The following is a 14,439-nucleotide window of genomic DNA, read 5'->3' as shown; positions in this document are numbered from 1 at the left end:
GAGTTGATTGAATTAAAGGAAACTGAAAACATGATACTTAATAGGGTTGAGTTGCTACTGATTAGTAGTTTTTTTCTGCCTGTACATAGTTCAGGTGCACAACCTCACAAGCTCCTGTTGCTAACATGCCACCTTACAGCCTTGGTGATGGAGAAGGACCTCACCTTTGAGCCACCACTGCCACAGGGGTAAGAGATAGGCACCTTGAGTCACCTGAAGCAAGAATGCGGCAAACTTGAGTTTGCACCTACCTTGGGATCATCTGTAATGAGAGCATGCTAGCCAGTAGTTTTGTTGGATCTAGGCGTGCATACTTTTGAGATAATACCTTATGTGTGTATGTGTGTGAATACAGAAAACATCGAAGCAGTGTGGGGCCCAACAAACCTGTTTCCCAGCCCCGGCGGAACATCGTAGGCTGCAGGATTCAGCATGGGTGGAAAGAGGGGAATGGCCCTGTTACCCAGTGGAAAGGAACCGTTCTGGACCAGGTGCCTGTAAATCCTTCTTTGTATCTTATAAAATACGACGGATTTGACTGTGTTTATGGACTAGAACTTAACAAAGATGAAAGAGTTTCTGCACTTGAAGTCCTCCCTGATAGAGTTGGTAAGTTCTTTTTACTATTTGTGCATTATATTTTTTAAAAATCATATTGACATGGATGCTTTTCGATTGTTCTTTTACATTGTTGGTATTTTTACTTTTACTGGAATGCAAGCACTTCTGATAAACATTTAAATCAGTCACCTAAAAACCACAAAAATTGATCCAAAGCAAATGTTCTAAAACCACAGTTGAAGGAACTGTGAGAGATGTGAAGATTTATAAAATACAGTAGCTAAGAGAAATCTTAATGCATTTATTTTAGAATCTTTTTGTGAAGTGTTTCTTTTATTGTCTGTTACTTAAATGATAATTGTATTTTCAGCCAAAATTTAAGCAACCAATACATGTGAGCTTTATTATATATTCCTTAGGGTTTATTTGAACAAAATTTGTGGAAATGATTGACTCTCTTTTTATGTTGTACAGTGTCAGTTTTGCCTTGAAAAAATATTCCTTAAGGCATAAAGTCTAAGTGAAATAATACATATTTTATTATTAAGAAGGGTGGGATACACCCAAATTAATATTACTTTTCTCAGAGTATTTATTTTGAAATGTGTTCTTATGGTTACAGTGATGCTGTTATATTGCTTAAAATACTGGTTTATGCTTTTAAAATTATCTTTAAAAGTCTGTGTCATTAAAAAATAAAGCTTCAGTAGATCTAGACTTTGAGGGTAGAAATTTTGGGATCTAATTGTCAAGGGAAGAAACTAATCCCCTCCCTTTATTTTTCTTCAGACTGTGCTGTTGTATTGTTGGGACAAAAGAGTTTCCCCACCAAGTTAACTGCTTGCCATAACAGCAAGTTACCTTGTTAATCTTCCCTTTAGTTATCAAATGCTAGTAAATCTCTGCTCATCCTGTAGAAACATTGTTCAGTTTTCAAAGAAATTTTTCTTTAATCTTTTTTTTGAAACATTGATTATGCATATTCGTTGGAATACAGAGTTGGTTATCAATACATGTATATAATATGTGGTGATCAAATCAGAGTAATTAGCATATTAATCATTATAAACTTAATCGTTTCTTTGTGATGAGAACATTCAGTCTCCTCTCTTCTAGACATTTGATAACATGCAGTATATTATGATGAATTATAGATGCTTAACTCTACTGTATACCAGTAGAACTTATTTTTACTATCTAGCTGTTTTGAATCCACTATCCTCCCTTCCCCCTTTCCTGCCTCTAGTAACCACAGTTCTGCTCCCCCCTTCTGAAAGTTTAATTTATTATTATTATTATTGTTTCTCTCTCTGTCTCCCCTTCCCCCTCCACATACTCCTCCCTAATGAGTGAGAACATGAAGTATTTCTTTTTCTGTGCCTGGCTTATTTCACTTAACATTTAAATTTAAATCTTTATTATTATTCCTAAAGGTAGTATTAAACTTTTTAAAATATAATCTAAGATTTTTATTATGACAGTTTTCTTTTAAAAGATTTTTTTTTCATTTTATTATTTTTTATTGAAACAGTTATGCATATTTGTGGGGTACAGAGTTGACTCAGTACTACGTACAATATGTGATGATCACATCAGGATGATTAGCATATTCATCATTATAAAATGTAATCATTCTTTGTGTTCATTAACCAATTTCTTGCTAACCCCCACCTTCTTCCTCCCCCTTTCCCACTGCTAGTAACCACAGTTTTGTTCTCTCCTTCTGAAAGTTCAACATATTATTGTGATTGTTCTTTCCTTCCTTCCTTCCTTTTTTTTTTTTTAGCTCCCACTTACGAGTGAGGACACACAGTATTTCTTTTTCTGTACTGCGCTTATTTCACTTAACATAATTTTCTCCAATCTCATCCATGTTGCTGCAAATGGCAGAATTTCATTTTTTATGGCTGAGTAGTATATTCCATTACATATATATACCACATTTTCCTTTCCTAGTTGTCTGTTGATGGACGTTTAGGTTGGTTTTATATCTTGGCTATTGTAAACAGAGCTGTGATAAACATGGGAGTGCAGGTATCCTTTTTTTTTTCTTTTTCTTCCCCCCACGTGACCACCGTTAAATTATCAACAGAATCCATTTACTTGGGCATGGTCCCAATTTAATCACTTTTTCAAGGCCTCACCTTTCAGTTACCATAATAGGATTTCCCACTGTCTTAAGACTGCCACAGTGGAGGTTAAGTTTCTAATACATGGACTTTTGGAGGACACAATTCAATCCACAGCAGATCCCACTTCTCCTTTTCTTTGCCAGCACTTGTTATTTATTTTTTGTTTGTTTGATAGTAGCCATCCTAATGGATGTGAGGTGATACCTGATTGTGGTTTTGACTTGCATTTCCCTGATGATTTGTGATGTTGAGGATCTTTTCTTGTGCTTGTTGGCTGTTTATGTAATATCTTTAAAGAAATGTCTCTTCAAATCCTTTGACTGTTTTTTCATTGGGTTATTTAATTTTTTTGTTGTTAGTTTTAGGAATTCTATGTATATTCTGGAGACAAATTTTCTTTCTTTTTCTTTTTATTGTTTGGTAGATGGCTGGTATAGGGATTGAACCCTAGACCTTGATATCGGCACTATGTTGTAAACACCTGAGCTAACGGGCCAGCTCAGAAGACAGATGGGTTTTAATGTAACAGTTTGACAAGTTTATTGATAATGGTTTTAGATTCTGTGTACTAACCTTTACTATCTAGACTTATCTGAAAGACAATTAGAATATTTTTATTTTTTAACAGCATATCTTTGTGACATTGGATTTCATACATACATCAACCAAAATAACAGATCGTTACAGTACTCTAGATACCTCATATAAGTGGAGTCATATAGTTTTTGTCCTTTTGTGAGTGGCTTATTTCAGTAAGCATAACATGGCATACTTCAAAATTTTCTTCTTAAGCCTGAGTAATATCCCATTGTATGTATAGACCATATTTTGTTTATCCGTTCACCTGCTGATGGACATTTGGGTTGCTTTTACCTCTTGGTAGAATGTAAAATTGTGCATTGTGAAATTGAAAAACGTAAAATTGTGAATAGCACTACTGTGGATGTGGGTGGTACTGATATCTCTTTGAGTTTCTGCTTTTAATTCTATTGGGGCATATACCCAGAATTGGGATTGCCAGATCATATCGTAATTCTAATTTTAATTTTCTAAACAGAACTTCCATAGCGTTTTCCACAGTGGTTTCACCGTTTTACAATTCTACCAACAGTGAACAAGGATTCATCATTGGTTTCTTCTCTTGAAGACACCTTTTCATTCTTTACGTTGCTAGTCTGAGAATTTTTCAATCTCTTCACTTCCTTGTTAGTTATAAATTTTGACATTACCTCATGCCTTTGCCACCATAACTCATCTTAGACTCTTACAAGTAGCTATGCAGCTTCCTGAATGCTTTGCTGCTTAGAAATGTCTTCCACCAGTTACCCTGGGTTAGCATCTTGGTGTTCCACATTCCATAAAGTTTTAAGGCATGAACAGAATGCAGCTAAGTTCCTTGCAGGTTTATAGCAAGGGTGATTTTTGCTCCAATTTCTAATAAACTCCTTTTCATTTATATCTGAGACCTCCTTAAAATGGTCTTTATAGTCCATATTTCTATCAGCATTCTGGTCACCACCGTTTTACCAGTCTCTAAGTCATTTTAAACTCTTCTCACCAGCATCTAGGCTTTTCCTTGCCTGTTCCTCTAAATTGTTCTAGCCTCTGCCCAAAACGCAGTTCCAAAGCTGCTTCCACACTTTCAAGTATTTGTTGTAAGCAGCGCCCCACTTCTCTGGTATCAATTTTCTGTATTAGTCTGTTTCTGTTGCTTATAACAGAATACCTGAAACAGAGTAATTTATAAAGAAGCAATATTTATTGCTTACAGTTTTGGAAGCTGGGAAGTCCAAAGTCCAGGGTACACATCTGGTGAGAGCCTTCTTGGTGGATAGTGTCTCTTCAAAGCAGAGCAGGATGTCACATGGCAGATGGCAGAAGCAGTGAGAGAGCTAACTCCTGGCTCCTCCTCTTAAAAGTTCTCAGAACCACACACGTGACCACCGTTAAATTATCAACAGGATGTCACATGGCAGATGGCAGAAGCAGTGAGAGAGCTAACTCCTGGCTCCTCCTCTTAAAGTTCTCAGAACCACACACGTGACCACCGTTAAATTATCAACGGAATCCATTTACTTGGGCATGGTCCCAATTTAATCACTTTTTCAAGGCCTCACCTTTCAGTTACCATAATAGGATTTCCCACTGTCTTAAGACTGCCACAGTGGAGGTTAAGTTTCTAATACATGGACTTTTGGAGGACACAATTCAATCCACAGCAGATCCCACTTCTCCTTTTCTTTGCCAGCACTTGTTATTTATTTTTTGTTTGTTTGATAGTAGCCATCCTAATGGATGTGAGGTGATACCTGATTGTGGTTTTGACTTGCATTTCCCTGATGATTTGTGATGTTGAGGATCTTTTCTTGTGCTTGTTGGCTGTTTATGTAATATCTTTAAAGAAATGTCTCTTCAAATCCTTTGACTGTTTTTTCATTGGGTTATTTAATTTTTTTGTTGTTAGTTTTAGGAATTCTATGTATATTCTGGAGACAAATTTTCTTTCTTTTTCTTTTTATTGTTTGGTAGATGGCTGGTATAGGGATTGAACCCTAGACCTTGATATCGGCACTATGTTGTAAACACCTGAGCTAACGGGCCAGCTCAGAAGACAGATGGGTTTTAATGTAACAGTTTGACAAGTTTATTGATAATGGTTTTAGATTCTGTGTACTAACCTTTACTATCTAGACTTATCTGAAAGACAATTAGAATATTTTTATTTTTTAACAGCATATCTTTGTGACATTGGATTTCATACATACATCAAACAAAATAACAGATCGTTACAGATTGAATACTGAAGCAGATATGAGAATCTAGGTGTTTTTTTAAAAAAACTAGACATTAAGAGATTTGTGAAAAATTTAAATTATGCCACTCTTCTTAAATAAGAAACTATATTTTGTTAGAAAATACAGTTTTTATTTAAAGTACATTGTTATATATAGGTGTTTTAAAATATTTTTAGGTTTGTCATTTTTATTTTCTAAAGTAGTAAATATTGATAGGCATAATTCATATAAACAAATGCTCTTTTAGGTCTTCAGTAATTTTTAAGAATGTATAGGAGTCCTGAGATCCAGTCATACGAGATCTGCAGGCCTGGAGAAACTAGTGGATTTTTTTTAGTGTCATGCAAAGAGGGAAATTCTATGTAAATTTTTATTATTACTGATTGCTTAAGCAAAGAAAACCATCATATATGTTTAGGATATTTTTCTGATAAAATTGAATAGCAGTACATTTTCCAAGAAAGTCTAATGTTTTTTGCTTTTGATTTTATTTGACAGAAATAGAAACCCGATGAATGAGTAAAATAGGTATGCTAATTGTTCTTTAAAGATGGTTATCTAAAAATTGAGTGAAATCTGGAGAAATCTTTAAATTAATAGGATTCTCCATAATTTCCCCAATTAAAAAAAAACAAAGCTGGTAATTTTTCATCTACTTTTTAAAATAATTATAGAGTAGGGCTAGGGCTATTGATGCACCATTAGGAAGGCCCATGCTCTCAGCCATGTGGGCCATCTGATTGAATCATGCAACAGACGTTGAACTACTATGATCTAGGAATTAGAAACAAGAGAGGGAAGGAAGGCCTGTACTTTCATGGGGGTGTACAGGCAATAAACAAGTAAACAAATACATGAAACAAGATAACTTTAAATAATGGTGAAGGGGCCGGCCCAGTGGCGCACTGGAGAGTGCGCCGCTTGGGAGTGCGGCGGTGCTCCCGCCGAGGGTTCGGATCCCATGTGGAGACCAGTTCCCACTCACTGGCTGAGCGCGGTGCGGGCGCAACACCGAGGGTTGTGATCCCGTTGCCGGTCCCCGGTACGGGCGCGACACCGAGGGTTGCGATCCCGTTACCGGTCAGTAAAAAGGACAAAAAGGAAAAAATAATAATAATGGTGAATGTTACCAAGAAATAAAACCTGGTAACAAGACTGGGATGGGTGGGGCTGCTTTTGCCTGGGCAGTCATGGAAGGCTTCCCAGAGGAACTTGTGGGGAAGAGCATTCCAGGTAAAGTACAGCACATCTGAATGGTGGAATCAGCAGAGGGTAGTGCAGGAGAGGAGGAAGAGCAGAGTGGCTGAGTTGTAGGCAGTGAGGAGGAAGATGGTAAAATCCGAGGGCAGAGGCATAAGGGCGTAGGGCCTATGGGCCAAAAGGGCAGTTTGGTTGTTTTTCAAATTAGGAAGAGAAGGCACTAGAACATTTTAAATAACACAATCTGATATAAATGTCACAATAATCACTCTAGTTGCTGTGGAGAATAGATTGTACAGGCAAGACTGAATACCTGTGCCTTAATAGAAAATGGAAATATGGTTGATAGAAAATTAAACATCAGTTTCTTTAAAGAAACAAAAAAGGGCCGGCCCGGTGGCGCACTGGAGAGTGCGCCGCTTGGGAGCGTGGCGGCGCTCCGGCCGAGGGTTCAGATCCCATGTGGAGACCGGTTCCCGCTCACTGGTTGAGCGCGGTACAGGCGCAACACTGAGGGTTGCGATCCCGTTGCCGGTCCCCGGTACGGGCGCAACACCGAGGGTTGCGATCCCGTTACCGGTCAGTAAAAAAGACAAAAAAGGAAAAAAAAAAAAAAAAAGAAACAAAAAAACCCTATGCCTTGAATGGGTTAATTTCTTGGTTTTAATAAATGCTCTGTGGTTATGTAAGATATTAAAATAAAGGGAAGCAAGGTGAACTGTATACAGGAGCTCTGCTGTTTTTATAACTCTTTTATAAGTCTGAAATTCTCTCAAAATTTGAAATAACTGTTATGTAAACAATAACAAAAAGCACTTTATACCTTGAATGAGCAATTAAAAGTTCTGATTTAGGTACAGTACCAAGAACAGATGAGTTCAGAAAAAGAAAAAAAACAGATTCTCTTGGTTAACTGACTTGGGATGAAATGCTTTCCTCCTTGAATCCAACTCTGGGCTGGGGCCCGGCAGTTCGTGTTTGGTTGTTGTACTTCTTAAAGCCCTCCTGGTGATTCCAGTGCTAACTAACATTGCATGGACAAAATTTCGGGTAGCTTCCTTTAATGTGTTCAGTCTTCATAATAAATGTTCTGAAATCCTTTGTCAACCTTTTTTTTTTCTTTTTTCTTTTTTTTAAATCTCCAGCAACATCTCGAATCAGTGATGCACACTTAGCAGACACAATGATTGGCAAAGCGGTGGAGCATATGTTTGAGACAGAGGATGGTTCTAAAGATGAGTGGAGGGGAATGGTCTTAGCACGCGCACCTGTCATGAACACGTGGTTTTACATTACCTATGAGAAAGACCCTGTCTTGTACATGTACCAGCTCTTAGATGATTACAAAGAAGGCGATCTTCGCATTATGCCTGATTCCAGTGAGTATATATTGGCAACTGGTACTTGTGATAATTCAAAAGGCATTTGGATTTTAGGACAAGATATTTGATTAATAACTGTTTCACAGATACTCGTATGTTTCTTTTAGTCACGCATAAATATAGGCTGTGAAATTTTTCATCCCTTTGTCATGAAACTTAGATAAGAAAATAGTGATAATCAGTTCTACTTGGCTTCTATAAAAAGTAAAGCTTATTTTAAAATTATTATTATTGTTGTTATTTATTTATTTATTTTATTTTTAAAGATGACCGGTAAGGGGATCTCTTGGCTTGGTGTTGTCAGCACCACGCTCAGCCAGTGAGCAAACCGGCCATCCCTATATAGGATCCGAACCTGTGGCCTTGGTGTTATCAGCACCACATTCTCCCGAGTGAGCCACGGGCCGGCCCTTAAAATTATTTTCTTAATACTACTATGTATTATTTGTTACTTTTTGTTATTTAAAAATACATATAAATGTATGGGGGGACCAGTGAAATAAATGCCCTTGTACCTTTCACGTGGCTTCAACAATTATTAGTTCATTGCCAGTCTTGTTGTATATACTCTTCCTCCAACTGAATTATTTTGAAGTTAATCGTAGACATTGATTATTTTATCTGTAAATATTTGAAGTTAACTTTAGAGAATACTGATTTCAGGAAACTGTTAATTGGGGAGCCTTTCAGTAGCAACTAGATTACAGGGTCAGTATTGAGACAGACCATTTAGCAGTTTCCACAAGTGGTCTCAGGTAATTTAAATTCATATGAGAAAGGTAGAAAAGGGTATGACCCGGGCTAATTCCATTAGGCTTTTTTTTTTTTTAAACAGATTTATTGTGACATAATTCCTGTAGCATATAGTTTAAGCTCATTTAAGCCCACTTAAATTCAGTGGTTTTTGGCATAGTCATAGATATGTAATCCTCACCATAGTCAACCTCAGAACATTTTCATTAGCTCAGGAGGAAACCTCACATCTTTTAGCAATTGTTCCCTTGTTTATTCTCTATCCCCTCTTCATCCCAGCCCTAAACTACCAATAACTTACTTTCTACATAGATTTACTTGTAAACTTTCATAGGAATGGGTTATATTGTATAGAGTAGGTTCTTTGTAAATAGTTTCTTTTCACTTAGCATGTTTTCAAGTTTCATTCATATTGTAGCTTGTATCAGTACTTCATTCCTCTTGATGGCCAAATAAGATTCCATTGTACAGATATACCACATTTTGTTTATTCATTGATGGACATTTGGGTAATTTCCACCTTTTGGTTATTATGAATAATTCTGCTAAAAACATTCATGTACAAGTCTCCATGTGGATGTATGTTGCCATTTCTCTTAAATACATACCCGAGAGTGGAATTGCTGGGTCGTAATAGTAACCCTGCTTAAGCATTTGGGGGAATTGCCAGACTAATTTTCAAAATGGCAGCATCATTTTATACTCCCACCAGCAGTGTATGAGGGTTCTGATTTCTCCATGTCCTTACCAGCACTTGGTGTTACCTGACTTTTTGATTCTAGCCATCCTAGTGGGTGTGATGTGGTATCTCATTGTGGTTTTGATTTGTATGACCCTGATGACTAATGATGTCATGTATCTTTTCATGTGCTTATTGGTCATTGTATATCTTCTTTGGTGAAATGTCTATTTAGATCTCCTGCCCACTTTTTAATTATTGGTTTGTGAAAGTCAATATTCTAGATATGAGTCTCTTACTAGATGCATGATTTGCATATATTTTCTCATTCTGTTAGTTGTCTTTTCACTTTCTTGATTGTGTTCTCTGAGGCTCAAAAGTTTTTAACTGAAGTCCAGTTTATCTTTTTTTTTCTTTTGTTGCTTGTGCTTTTGGTGTCATGTCTAAGAATCTCTTGCCAAATCTAAGGTCATGAAGATTTACCCCCATGTTTCCTTCTGAGAGTCATAGTTTTAGTCTTGCAACATAGGTCTTTGTACATTTTGAGATAATTTTTGATTTTGGTGTGAGGTAAGGGTCCAACTTCATTCTTTCTCATGTGGCCGTCCATTTGTCTGAGCACCATTTTATGAAAAGACTATTCTTTTCCCCATTAAGTGGTTTTGACACCTTGTTGAAAATCATTTGACCATGGATGTTTGAATGTATTTCTGGACTCTCAGTCATATTTATGTCTGTTGTTAGGCCAGTGCCACACAGTCTTGATTACATTGCTTTGTAGTAAGTTTTGAAATCAGGGAGTGTTAGTCCTTCTACTTTGTTCTTTTTCAGTATTGTTTTGGCTATTCTGGGTCCCTTGAAATTCTATATGAATTTTACAGTCAACTTGTCAATTTCTACAAGAAGTCAGCTGGGATTCTTATAGGGATTATGTTGAATCTGTAGGTCAGTTTGGAAAATATAGCCATCTTAACAGTGTGTTAACAAGATTTAACAAGTCTTCAGATCCATGAGCATGGGGGGTTTTCCATTTATTTGAGTGAGGGCTGCTTTGATTTCTTTCAGCAGTGTTTTGTAGTTTTCAGAGCATAAGCATTGCATTTATTTTGTTAAATTTAATCCCAAGTACTTTATTCCTTTTGATGATATTGTGAATGGAATTGTTTTCTCAATTTTATTTTTTTGATAACCCTGTTCTTTCTAAAGCTACTACATCGCCTTTCCTCAAACATATGGCTGGCAGACACTCCATACTTTAGCAGTGTGACAGTCATCTTGATTCCTTTTTTCTTCCTGTGAAGAAGCTAATGAGTGAACTTACCGATGTGCTCATCTAGCTTTGAGGTTGTTTCTTAATTTTTTTTTTTTTATATTTGTTATGAGGGGGTAGTAGAAGTTATTTATATACTCAGGAATTTGGTTATGAGACCATTCTAAAAGCATTTTTCCAACCTTTATGGAGTTTATTTTTAGCATTTTTGTGGAGAAATATCCAGTCAAAGCAAGTATTGTTAATCTGATAATAGAAAGCGTGAGGTCATTTGCACATACAGTCATGTGCTTGCTGCATAATGATGTTTCAACCAATAAAGGACCATATACATATATGATGGTGGTCCCATAAGGTTATAATATTGTATTTTTAATGTACCTTTTCTGTGTTTAGGTATGTTTAGATACACAAATACTTACCATTTTGTTACAGTTGCCTATAATATTCAGTACAATAACATGCTATACAGGTTTGTAGCCTAGGAGCCATAGGCTATACTATATATTGTAGGTGTGTAGTAGGCTGTAACATCTAGGTTTCTGTAAGTATGCTCTAGGATGTTTGCACAATGACAATATTGCCTAATGATGCATTTCTAAGAATATATCCCCATAATTAAGCTGCACATGGCTGTATTCCATCACCTTTCTTAACCACTTTTTGATCTTCTCACTTCTTTCTTTTTCCAACCTTCTAAATTTTTTGGCGAGTGGTGTGGCAGGTTATTTACCATTAGAAACAGTGGTGAAGCTCAGATATAACAGTTCTGAAATAGTCCTATAACCTTGGTTTAAGGCCTAGCTCTGTTGCTACAGTGGCCTCTATCTGAGTCCCTTGATTGGCTCAGAGTTACTGTAAAATTTATGTGATCTTGTATTTGGAATTCCTAGTAAATACTAAAGTGCCATGAAAGTATGATGTTGTTGCTTGAGGTAAGAAAGTTTTTGAAGAAAAGAGTCCAGTTTAGATTTCTTCTTTACTTTTGGAATTCCTAGTAAATACTAAAGTGCCATGAAAGTATGATGTTGTTGCTTGAGGTAAGACAGTTTTTGAAGAAAAGAGTCCAGTTTAGATTTCTTCTTTACTTTCCTGTTTGAAAGAATTGGTTATGTTTAGGCGTATTATTTGTATTTTGTGTGACTGTTAGTACCGGAGATCAGAATAGCAGTTTAGGGATTGTCATTCAGTGAGAGAACTTATTGTAATCAAAGAGGCAAGCTACTGTTAATATAAATACAATATGTGGCTCAAACCAAGATACTTGTAAGAGTAAAATGGAGCACTACTGCTAATTGTGCCAGGATAATGTGGACTGTCCTGTGCAACTGGGACTCTCTACCTGAAGGCCATCTGTTACTATAAGGAAAAGAGCTTTGAATTATTCAGAACCTGTAAGAAGTTTCTTAAAATACCATTGTAATGGCTTAGGCCCCCCACCCCCCACTTTTTTTCACTTTGTTTTTTTGTTGGTGATGATGATGGTTTGCTGTCATTTTATATGTTTTCCCAGAGGTCAGAGGGCAGTGCGTTTCCTGGGGACCTTTTAGACAGTACAGGTATCTGGGCTATCCTCAGAGATTCCATTGGACTTGGTCTGGAGTTGGAGTTCAGTTAACATCTGTTTTTAAAGCATGGGGAATTTATTTGGAAACTAGGTTAGGAAGATGATGTGGAATACAGTCAAGGCAAGGGGAAAGAAGCTTTAAGGATTCGTAAAGTAAAACCAATAGGCATTTTTAAGTATGTAGCATATTCTCAGTAATCCCTGTAGGAGTCGTCTGCTTTGAAATTCTACTTCAAGATTACTCAAGCTTATTTTTAGGTAATTACAACTACAATTAAATATGAGCCAAAGGAATTTTTGATTATGGTTTTCAATGTCTATATCTAGATATGGTTTTCATATATCTAGATCAGGGATTGGCAAACTATTTTTGTAAATAAAGTTTTATTGGGACACAGCCACACCCATTCATTTATGTCTCTCACCTATGGCTGCTTTAAGGCTATAGCAGCAGAGTTGAGAAGTTGAGACAGAGACCATATGGCCCTGAAGCCTAAAATGGCCACTCGTCTGGCCATTTAAGAAAAAGTTGGCTGATCCCTAGTCTAGATAATTATGATGAATTCAGGATATTTAAAAAAATTTTTATTATTAATATAAATGTGTGTGTCTGTGTTTCTAAAAATCAGTTTTAAAAGAAAAAGTTGGCTGATCCCTAGTCTAGATAATTATGATGAATTCAGGATATTTAAAAAAAATTTTATTATTAATATAAATGTGTGTGTCTGTGTTTCTAAAAATCAGTTTTAATTTTTTTTTTCTTCCTTTAAATACAGATGATTCACCTCCAGCAGAAAGGGAACCAGGAGAAGTTGTGGACAGCCTGGTAGGCAAACAAGTGGAATATGCCAAAGAAGATGGCTCAAAAAGGACTGGCATGGTCATTCATCAAGTAGAAGCCAAACCGTCTGTGTATTTCATCAAGTTTGATGATGATTTCCATATTTATGTCTACGATTTGGTGAAAACATCCTAGATGTCATCATGAACTTTGCCAAATTTGTGGAACTATTAAATGTATAATTTGTAGACATAAAGACTTGATTGCTTTCCAGTTTAATGAAAGCTTAAATGTCCCTGCGAACCCACAATCTCTGCCAGCAGAACTGGTTTTGTTTTGAATAGTACAGATTGATGTGAACACAAAGCATTTTGTGTGAGGAGGACTGCTTCTTAAGAAGCCTGTCTGTCTGGAGGGGAGTTACAGGCAAGTTTGGTAAAAGTAAAGCTAGTGTCATAGTCATTTAAAACTGTAATAGATCCTAGCCATTTCCACTTCACTCTAACACTCTCATTCTGCTGCCACAATGCAAGCATAGTTTGGTATTTTTGTTATTGCCTTTTTTGAGATATATGTATCTATATCTACCTACCTATCTATATCTATATCTATATCTGTGTGCATACGTATATAATATATATACACACACAGATACATGTGTACACACACACACCATTGGCAGTCCTTTCTTTGTGGATTGGGATGGGGGTGATATAATTTTCTCCAGTTTAATAGGAGTGCTTGACCCAAGTCAATCATATTTATGATATTACTACTCTTTATTTAAAATTAAATTTGGGCACAGGAAGCACATAGGGAAGTTCAGCTTGTTTAGAAATAAGAAGTTCAGAGTACCTTTTCAATATGGAGGCTTTAAACCATAAGTCCAAATATGAATTACTGGTTAATGACCCACATTAGAATTTTACAAACTGGCGAGAAATCTGGGTAAAAGGCTGCCTTTAATTCTTAGCTTTGTAAGTTTTTTTGTTTACATTTTAATCATAAATACTTTTTAGTAAAGCCCAGGTTCTTGGTCCACACAGTGTAACGTAGGTGTGTTTTGGATGGCACATTTGGTCCATTGTTTGTATAAATCAGTAATCTGGATATTAGTACATGGATCTAAAAGGCAACAGTACATCAGTGGTTTGTGTGTATGTGGTAAGTTCTTGGAAGAAAATAGTGCTTTTATATTAGAAATGTAACTTTTAAGAATGGCCTTGTTGCCATCTAACAAGTTCTCTGGGACTTTTAAATTTTTATTAGTGTTGTTATTATTGATTATGATTATGGTAAGAAGGCCTCTTCCCCCCTCC

General features: G+C 36.3%; 1 protein-coding gene across 5 annotated transcripts in view; it reads left to right on the top strand.

Annotated features, from left to right (window-relative positions):
• SPIN1 (spindlin 1) overlaps positions 1-14,048 on the top strand; it is a 74,224-nt gene extending 60,176 nt beyond the window's left edge. For 4 of the 5 annotated variants that reach the window (XM_008589639.1, XM_008589636.1, XM_008589638.1 and 1 more), the window contains exons 4-7: positions 90-188; positions 356-609; positions 7,834-8,067; positions 13,116-13,415. In XM_008589639.1, the coding sequence (XP_008587861.1) occupies positions 90-188; positions 356-609; positions 7,834-8,067; positions 13,116-13,315 (787 nt within the window). In that variant the 3' untranslated portion in view covers positions 13,316-13,415. Of the gene's footprint in view, positions 1-89; positions 189-355; positions 610-7,833; positions 8,068-13,115 lie in introns of all 5 variants that reach the window. The other variant, XM_008589640.1, reaches the window with a different exon arrangement.
• Positions 14,049-14,439: the final 391 nt, after the last annotated feature.

Source organism: Galeopterus variegatus, unplaced genomic scaffold (assembly GCF_000696425.1).
Source record: "Galeopterus variegatus unplaced genomic scaffold, G_variegatus-3.0.2 Scaffold5562, whole genome shotgun sequence".
NCBI classification, from domain to species: domain Eukaryota; kingdom Metazoa; phylum Chordata; class Mammalia; order Dermoptera; family Cynocephalidae; genus Galeopterus; species Galeopterus variegatus.
Note: the sequence above shows the minus strand (reverse complement) of the source record. Positions and strands in the feature narration are given on the sequence as shown.